The sequence below is a fragment of the Ovis canadensis genome, chromosome 4 (genome assembly GCF_042477335.2).
Source record: "Ovis canadensis isolate MfBH-ARS-UI-01 breed Bighorn chromosome 4, ARS-UI_OviCan_v2, whole genome shotgun sequence".
NCBI lineage: Eukaryota > Metazoa > Chordata > Mammalia > Artiodactyla > Bovidae > Ovis > Ovis canadensis.
In genome coordinates, this window is record NC_091248.1 from 70239544 (window position 1) to 70249302 (window position 9759).

General features: G+C 39.0%; 1 protein-coding gene across 1 annotated transcript; it reads left to right on the forward strand.

Annotated features, from left to right (window-relative positions):
- Nucleotides 1–7029: 7029 nt before the first annotated feature.
- GPR85 (G protein-coupled receptor 85) lies at nucleotides 7030–9546 on the forward strand. Its single transcript, XM_069587990.1, has one exon. It carries the CDS (start codon nucleotides 7103–7105, stop codon nucleotides 8213–8215), a length of 1113 nt encoding a protein of 370 aa, XP_069444091.1. The 5' UTR covers nucleotides 7030–7102; the 3' UTR covers nucleotides 8216–9546.
- Nucleotides 9547–9759: the final 213 nt, after the last annotated feature.

Genomic DNA, 9759 nt, shown 5'->3' on the forward strand with positions numbered 1-9759 from the left:
GTTTTACCAGACATGGTAGGGAAACTTGCATTTTCTTTCATTCATAGGATTATATTTAAATAATGTGTAGTAGAAGAAGAGTTTTAAAGACTTCCAGAAGAAAAAAGGCATACTATGCTTATTTAAATAACATTCTGTTCACAAAACATTAAGAGAATTCATTAAAACCTTTATCACTAACAGTACTGTCATTAATAGCAAAATAATTTCTGAGTCTGACCTTATAAACTGCTAAACCTGTGCCCCTCACTTGTTAATCCCTTTCAATCTGACTGGCTTTTCTGAAACTGCTCTCTCCAAGATTGCTAATGATTTCCTTACCACCAGATCCAATAATATCTTCTAACTCCTCATCCTTTTAAAACCTCCTAGATACAATTTATACTGATGACAACTCCCTCCTTGAAATTCTTTTCTCCCTCAGGGTCTGTGACACTGGTGCTTCTTCCTTTCATTTTCTTCTAGCTCTGGTTCTTCCATGTTCCTTCTTGTTTCCTAAACGTAGGCATTCTTTTCGCTTTTTAGTTTGTTCACAAAGAGAAGAATGGGCATGTGTGTTTACTTATTTAACCTCAATTTTATCTATCATTGGGCTTCCCTGATGGCTCACACAGTAAAGAATCTGCCTGCAATGCAGAGACATGGGTTTGATCCCTGGTTTGGGAAGATCGCTTGGAGAAGGAAACGGCTACCCACTCCAGTAGTCTTACCTGGAGAATTCCACGGACAGAGGAGCCTGGCACACAGGGTCACAAGGAGTTGGACATGACTGATCAACACTTTCCCTTTATCTCTCAAGAGTCCCACTTGGCAATGTTATCCAACAGTTAACCGACTTCCACCATCACCTACCTATAAGCACTTCCTGAATCCGCAGTCTTCACTTCCAACTGCATATATGACATCAGCACTTAAACGTTCCACCAGCATTTCACATTCAATCTGTCTAAAATTAACTCATTATCTTCCTTACCAAACCAGGCCCCTCTTTTTTAACTTTTGCTCCCCCACGTTAGGGCTTCCCTGATGTTTCAGTCGGTAAAGAAACCGCCTGAAAGTCAGGAGACCCAGGTTCGATCCCTGGGTGGGGAAGATCCTCTGGAGAAGGGAATGGCAACTCACTCCAGTATTCTTCCCTGGAGAATCCCATGGACTGAGGAGCCTGGTGGGCTACAGTCCATGGGTTGCTGAGTCGGCAGGACTGAGCCACTAACAAACACTTTCACTTTCACTTTCCCTCTAGTTAATGGCATCTCCTAAAGCTGAAACTCCAGTACTTTGGCCACCTCATGCAAAGAGTTGACTCATTGGAAAAGACTCTGATGCTGGGAGGGATTGTGGGCAGGAGGAGAAGGGGACGACCCAGGATGAGATGGCTGGATGGCATCACCGACTCAATGCACATAAGTTTGAGTGAACTCCGGGAGTTGTTGATGGACACGGAGGCCTGGCGTGCTGCGATTCATGGGGTCACAGAGTCAGACACGACTGAGCGACTGAACTGAACTGAACTGAACTGAACCTCTCAGTTATCCAAGCTCCAAAACTTAGAGTCAATTCTTATTCCTCAATTTCCTTTGCTTACCTATCTAATCATTTGATTTTAAAAAAGAAAAAGAAATGCAGCTTCTACCTCCTCTTACCCTGGATCTATCCCTTTGTTTCTGTTCATTCTACCTCTTCTACTTCTAACCAGTTCAGGCTTCCCCTACATTGATGGAATTGCTGTACACCAATCCTATCTTTTAATTTTTCATTTCTTGCAAGATCTAGGGTAGTGATTTCTACAGAGTAACATCAACAAATGTTTGTTGAATGAATTAAATAAAGGAAAAAGTTTTCAGAGAGCATGAAATTGTGAACAATAAAGATCAGAAAAGGTAAACTGCTAAGTTTTAAAAGCCTGGATATTAAATTGTGAAGAAAGGTCTTAGAGATGCTAACTTTAAAATTTTAAATATATTAACACTTGGTAGCCTGTTTTGTGACAGAGCAAAAAGAAAAATCTGACAAATGAATTTCTTTCATCATTTTGGAAAGAAACATGACATAGTCTTAGTCCTTTAAAATTCCTTTACATTCTAAAGAAATTTCACTGAGGTATTCACAATTATGGTTATTTGAAATTCCAGAGGTATGATTTTTAAAATCTAGAGGCAATCTTTTAGGTACAGTATATTTTTTCATAATTTTGTTCTTCAAGCAGAATTCCTAAAGCCCTAACTTTCAGTAACTTAGGTGTCAGTATGAAAAAGGTCATTTTATTTTTTTGCCACAGATTAGGAGGTGAAAACCCATTTTTAAACTAGAAACACATACTCTCCTTTTCTGTTGGTCACTTGTTCTAGGTTAGTGAAGTTTTTTTTTTAATAATCTATTTAAAAATGTTTCTGTACAAATATCCGTGGTGAGAGTCATTCTTATCAAGATAACTTCCAGAAATTTTACCGAAGCTTCTTTTTCATATATAGCTTTAGATTTTAGTAACAGTTGGGGCTATCAAATATACACATTTTTAAATATTTAGTGACAGCTTTAAAATGGAGAGATAGTGCTTTAAACAAATGACTGCAAAATCTTTAGAACTTTATCCTAGCCTATCATTCTCTGCATTTGGGAAGAATTGTTTACTTCCTGATACACATTTTCACATAATGCATAGAATGAAAATCCTGCATTTGTCTATCATGAGATTGTGCATTTGGCAAAAATCTGAAATGTCTGATTAATTTTTAAAATTATATATATTTATTATAAGAACCAAATTAAACAGATTGCATCAGTCTTCCTAATCCACTGATCTATGTAGTAAATATAATATGCCAAGAGGTTGAAAATTTCTACATTTCTTCAAACTTTTAGAGTTCTTCAACTGCAGTGTACATAGTATTTTGCTGTTTGTCTCTTTACTCTTAACCTGACAATCAATTTTTCTAAGTGTGGTGATATAAGGAATCAAAAAGAAATTAGCTACGAACAAATAATGTTATGATCTGAACAACTGAAGTGATAATTTTATATCTGAGAATTTATAGATGATATAAAACTTTTGACTATTACTGTATTAAATATACTTTTTTAAAAAACCCTGTTGGTGGAAGACGCAGACTTCAGTGTTTTCTCCAGTGGAGTTAATGAACTAAATGGAAAATATCTCATTAATTTCTTAAACCCCCTTGTGAGGCAAGAAAGTGACAGTCTCATCTAACAGCTGGAAAAAAACAAACTACAACTGTAACTGCACTCAACTGTAAAGGAAAATAGTAGCTTTAATATACCCTGAGTTGTGGATATGAAAAAATACTGCATACATGTAGTAGTCCCTCATTTTTAAGGAATCAATACCTGCTTCTTAAAATTTAAGGAAAGTTAAACTCTTGGAACTTGGCTGTATACCTTTCTGCAGAGTAAATTATTGTCTCAAAGGCAGGCTGTGCAGTCACCCTTTAAATTAACTTTTAAAAAGTTTATCCCTAATCCATACAACCTAAGATTGTACATATCATGGATTTTCAGCAAACTTGTCATTTATCCTATAGCTTTTTAAAAACTGTAAAAATTCAGGAAATAATAACTCTTTGCAAAGTACATTGGGACAGTAATTGGGAAGTAACAAATAACAAATTGAATTGATTTGTAGTTCCACAGAAATGAAGTTGACATTTCACTTACAAGTTGCAAACCAATATATAGTTTTAAACACTTCTGAATTTCCTTGTTTTGCGAAAAAGTAGAATGTTTCACTAGAATGGAAATGCCCTCAAGTTATTTCCAGTACAGCTGTAGAATTGATTTTTCTAGTTTAAGGGAATGCCAAAGTTAGAACATACATACACACACACACACACACACACACACACACATATATACATACATATATATATTAATCATTATTTTTCTTAACTGGGTTTAGGACATGGCAAAACAAATCAAGAAAATATAACTTTGTTTCAATATTACCAACATAGGGCTTTGTGCAATGACTGTGACATCATGACAGTGAAGTATTCATTTTTAAGCTTTAAACCAGAGAAAGCTTTACCTTGGTATGTCCAATAGAAATACAATATGCAAATTAACCCATATTATCTGTATGCTGATTGGCTTGAGTTCCCCCGAATGTCACAATCTCACCACCCAGCAATGAGGTATTTTACTGCTGTCTGGAGATCAAATTATTGCTGTACAGAAGATCTTTATTTTTTCTGTTTCATTAACAGATTATTATAAAGCAATAAGCATGCAGGAGGAAAAGCAGACCTTTTAACTTGGGAATTAATGAAAGCATTTCTGATCATTTTTTTGGAGGTGGGGAATTGTTTAAAATCTTATACCACCCCCACAAATTCTTCTGAAATGGTAAAATAAGGAAATGCATGATTCCAGAGACATGCTTAAGCACCCAGGTGTCAGGCTATGTGCTGTCTTGTGATATCATCGGACCTTTTGAACGGGTGTAAGTTTTGTGAATCGTTATATTCCTAGTATTTTTCTTCCGTAAAAACAAAGGGGAGAAGGAAACTCACACACAACTGCTTTAACATTACCAATCTATTGGTCAGTCGTACTTGCAAGAAAATGAAAGAAAGGCTGTTGCTTGGTGGGGTGGAATGCGAGGAATGGTCATTTAAAATTTGTGTATGCCTGATTCTACAGTCATTTTCGTCAAGGTAGAATGGACATAAATCATTTTGCAGTTTTCCTCTGAACTTAGCTTCTCCCTACTTACCGCGCATCTGCGTGCACTGGAGAACAGATGACTAACAAAGAAAGGGCTACCCTAACCTGGTTTCCCTTCTTCCCCATTGACAAGAATTTTCCTGACTGAGCTTTCTTTCTTTTTAAAAAATTTCTTTTCTTTCTTCTTTCTCTCCTCCTCCACCGCTTCCCTCCCCACCCCACCAGCCCCACCCCCACCCCCACACCCCCAGCTAACCTGCAAAGGCAGTCAGCTGGAGAAATCATTAAAGAAGAAAGCTAAAAGAAGCTGCGAATGCTTTGGACCACCCTAAAAGAGCATGGGAAAAAAATGTTTGGGGAGAGCGGGGTTTCAGGAAGCTGAGGGCTGGGCAGGCACCCCCAGCACCGGGATGCGCTGCCCTAAGGGAAGAGGGTGGGACTGAGGTCCTGAACTAGCCTTTCCAAATCCCCACGTCCAATGCAGGGAGGGAAAAGTTCAGAAGCAGCCACAGGGGACAAAAGCCCGTTTTTACCAGTTCAACAGAACAGGACATTCAATAAACCCAGCCCGCTCTGGAAACGGGTCGGGGCTCCAGTTGGCTCCACAGAGGCAGAAGTAGCCCCTGCCGCCGCCCTCGCCAGGGCTGCCGCCGCCGCCGCGGCCCCTGCGTTACTGGGGGAGACGGTGCCGCTGCGACAGGGGAGGACGCGGCTGGAGCTCAAGGAGGCTCCATCGCGCAGGCGCCGCCGAGCCCTGCCTGGATGCTCAGTCAAGGCACTAAGGCAAAAAAAAAAATCAGCAATTTATAGAAAGAAGAAGCTATAGTCTGTCGGGATATCCAACACCAACAGGTAGGAGGATATACTCTCGGTTAAGTTTGGGGGGAGGGGGCGCACAGTGCTGATGAAACTGCAGGTTCACCGGGAAAGAGCCCTCCTTGAGTTTTTTGTGTGTGGGTTGTGTGTGTGTGTGTTTTTACAATAAACTGCATAATGGAAGTACATTCAGACAATGCATCTTCAGTAGGGCTTATTGAGAGCTCCATTTCTGGAAAGCGTTGCAAGACTGAGGAATATCGGACTGCGAATCACCGGGAAGAGTTCCCTTGCAGCACAGAAGCAATCTCTCTCCCCATCTTCGCGTATGTAATGCATGTCTCTCTCCCCCTCCCCCTCCTCCACCCCCCCATTATAAATCCAGGGGTGGCGGATTTCAGGTTTCATAATGTTGCATGATGCGATCGGTATTTACCCGGGGATGTACCGGTGAGGAAATTAAAATCATCCAACGCAGTTTTGCCTGGGCTTCTATCAGCATATTCCAGGCAAGTGAGAAGTGGCAAAGGAAACATGCTTCGTGGGAATAACAGAGGAAACCGATTTCCCCGGTGGGGTTCCCAAACACCTAGGAGACAATATGCATTTTGTTTTAAAATGAAGCTACTTGCGATTTGCAACGAAGATTGTCAGTATAAATGGTAAAAGCTTAATTGCCCGAGAAATACAGGTTCATGTTAAATTCATTTGAAACCGGGCAGCCAGGGTTTACAAATGAAAGTGCATTATTCCTGTGGGTGTTTCCCTGACGAGTATTTACATTAACCATTTCTAATAATCATGTGGGTTTAAAAGAGAAAAGATTTGCCAGAAATGGGGGATGGGAAGGGAAGGGAAAGACAAAAGATTAAATCAAATCAAATCCTGGGACAAGTTCCTATGAATTTAGAAGTCTAATGTTGAAATTATGCTTTAAGATGAATCAACAAATATTCTTCTTATAACATGCAGCATGAAAAGTGGCTCTAAAGTTAAAAGATATATTTTGCAAGGGTTCATTGGATCCATATCAGCAGAGAAGCTGCCGGGAAAACACTGACAGATACTAACAGACCTCAAATAAATGTGGGTAGTCTCCTGTCTCCTATTAGCAATCTTGTAGATTCCATTGCAACACCAGTGATTAATTCCTAGACTGGCATATTTTATGCTTGGGGAACATTTTATTCCTTCTCTCCTAAAGGTGCCCAATCAAATGTATGTTCTTTTAAATAGGGACATTTTAAAATTCATCTAGCTCAGAAAACTAAACAAGTCAATTCTCTGAAATCTCAAGCACAAATACTAAACCAAATAATATTATTCAAAATTAAAACTTTATTTGCTTCCCCATAAATGAACAGCTCTATATTAGCACTGCCTGACATCATTGCTTGTTAACTTAAAAACTGATAGCTTTTTTTTGTTGTTTTCAGATATTCTGATGGCAAATCAAGTGAAAGAAAAGAGGAAGCATGACTGCAGATCGGATCTGTTCTCTTTGTGGATTACATTTTCAGTAAAATGTATGGATCTATCTTTTCCTTGTTCTTATATCTAGATCATGAGACTTGACTGAGGCTGTATCTTTATCCTCCATCCATCTATGGCGAACTATAGCCATGCAGCTGACAACATTTTGCAAAATCTCTCTCCTCTAACAGCCTTTCTGAAATTGACTTCCTTGGGTTTCATAATAGGAGTCAGCGTGGTGGGCAACCTTCTGATCTCCATTTTGCTCGTGAAAGATAAGACCTTGCATAGAGCACCTTACTACTTCCTGTTGGATCTTTGCTGTTCAGATATCCTCAGATCTGCAATTTGTTTCCCATTTGTATTCAACTCTGTCAAAAATGGCTCTACTTGGACTTATGGGACTCTGACTTGCAAAGTGATTGCCTTTCTGGGGGTTTTGTCCTGTTTTCACACTGCTTTCATGCTCTTCTGTATCAGTGTCACCAGATACTTAGCTATCGCCCATCATCGCTTCTATACAAAGAGGCTGACCTTTTGGACGTGTCTGGCTGTGATCTGCATGGTGTGGACTCTGTCTGTGGCCATGGCATTTCCCCCAGTTTTAGATGTGGGCACTTACTCATTCATTAGGGAAGAAGATCAATGTACCTTCCAACACCGCTCCTTCAGGGCTAATGATTCCTTAGGATTTATGCTGCTCCTTGCCCTCATCCTCCTAGCTACACAGCTTGTCTACCTCAAGCTGATATTTTTTGTCCACGACCGAAGGAAAATGAAGCCAGTCCAGTTTGTAGCAGCAGTCAGCCAGAACTGGACTTTTCATGGTCCTGGAGCCAGTGGCCAGGCAGCTGCCAATTGGCTAGCAGGATTTGGAAGGGGTCCCACACCACCCACCTTGCTGGGCATCAGGCAAAATGCAAACACCACGAGCAGAAGAAGGCTATTGGTCTTAGATGAATTCAAAATGGAGAAAAGAATCAGCAGAATGTTCTATATAATGACTTTTCTCTTCTTAACCTTGTGGGGCCCCTACCTGGTGGCCTGTTATTGGAGAGTTTTTGCAAGAGGGCCTGTAGTACCAGGGGGATTTCTAACAGCTGCTGTCTGGATGAGTTTTGCCCAAGCAGGAATCAATCCTTTTGTCTGCATTTTCTCCAACAGGGAGCTGAGGCGCTGTTTCAGCACAACCCTTCTTTACTGCAGAAAATCCAGGTTACCAAGGGAACCTTACTGTGTTATATGAAGGAGCATCTGTAAATCTTTAGCCTTGTGAAACACTAACCTTCTCTGCTAAGCAAATGTGGCCTGTAGCCATTTCTTGAGAAGAAAATCAAGAATGGGATCAGCAGTTATAAGGATTTGGGCAACATTCTGCAGTCTTTGCAATAGTTCACCTATAATCCTATTTTAAATCTCAGAGTGATCCTGCTGACTGCCAGCGAAGGTTTGTAATTAAGAAAGGACGGAACCACTGCCCTAAGTTTCTTTATGTGGTTGAAAACTAGATAATGAAAGTAGCAGGTGCTAAGTATCAGTGCTAAATGCTGTGTATATGACTACTTATGAAAAAACATCAAAAAAAACCAATTAGCATTGGACATCTTAATAAATTAAGTTGACATGAGGTAAATGTGTTGATAAAAAACTAATTTTAGAAGTTTGAAGACTTTAAAACATTTCATACTATTTGTTTTGCAAGGACTAAAATATTTGGGGACTTAAAGTACTGTAATTCACTAAAGACATGCCATGAATTAATTGGATTATCACTTTTAAAAAATCGCCTTGTAAGTTTTGGGGAGCATTCCAAAGCAGTATATTGGTTCCAATTATAGTTTACTTTTTTGTATTAATACATTACTATTTCTAAATACCGCTTTCCTTATCTACTAGTGAAATTGCTAGCATCGAACTGTATTATGTGGTTTTTGTTGATTTGGTATAAAGTTTTTTCTAATTCATCTATATTTTATGAATACTAGATATTGGTCTGGGAGGCAACATTAATGGTACCAACCAGTCACAATTGAGCAGTTCTAATAATGCAGAATAAACACATGTTGCCTTAAAGGGTTATCTAGTATCTTTCATCTTATTTAGTATTGGAGCAAATTGGAGTCAAGGGAAACTGAATCAGTAACTGGTCATGGTCATGCATCTGGAAGTGCATGGACGATCATGTAACACTCTTTTTCCTTTTTCCTCACATGATTTGAAAATTAAGGTGCACATCACTGGGATAATGAAATTTTCTTCTGAGGTGTGCTACCCATTATAGTGTGTTCTAAGAAGCAGGCGGTTGATGTGTGTTTATATTTTAAGTCGGCTGTAAGGGGAGACCACAGCCTTAGTATGACATCTTGCACAATTTGTGAAGCATTTATTCTACCGAAGGCACAGTCTTGTTTATATTTTCTGCACATTCAGTGTATTGGTCGTTTAAATTATTTCAGTTTTAACTTGTGAAAGCTTATAATATAATTTCTGGTATTTTAGAAATACATTAGAGTCTGTGAGTCTCATTCTTTAAGATACAGATGTGTGAATTTCAATATAAAGTTGCATTTGCCAAAATTTACTTGTGTAGCCTGTTACTTTTCTTGAAATAAATTTTACATTTTTGGCACTTAATTTTTCTTACCAGGGAGGCAAGCACAAAATAGCAAGACTAGCTCTATTACAGTTTTGTTTTGTTTTTTATTTTTGTAGCTACTTTATATTGTGGAACTGGAAATGCATGAATGAAAGGGAGTATAAAGCTGACAAATAATAATGTCTGCAAAAGCA

What these genes read in the sequence shown, in the direction of transcription:
- GPR85 (XM_069587990.1), top strand. Translation starts at nt 7,103, where the DNA reads ATGGCGAACTATAGCCATGCAGCTGACAACATTTTGCAAAATCTCTCT.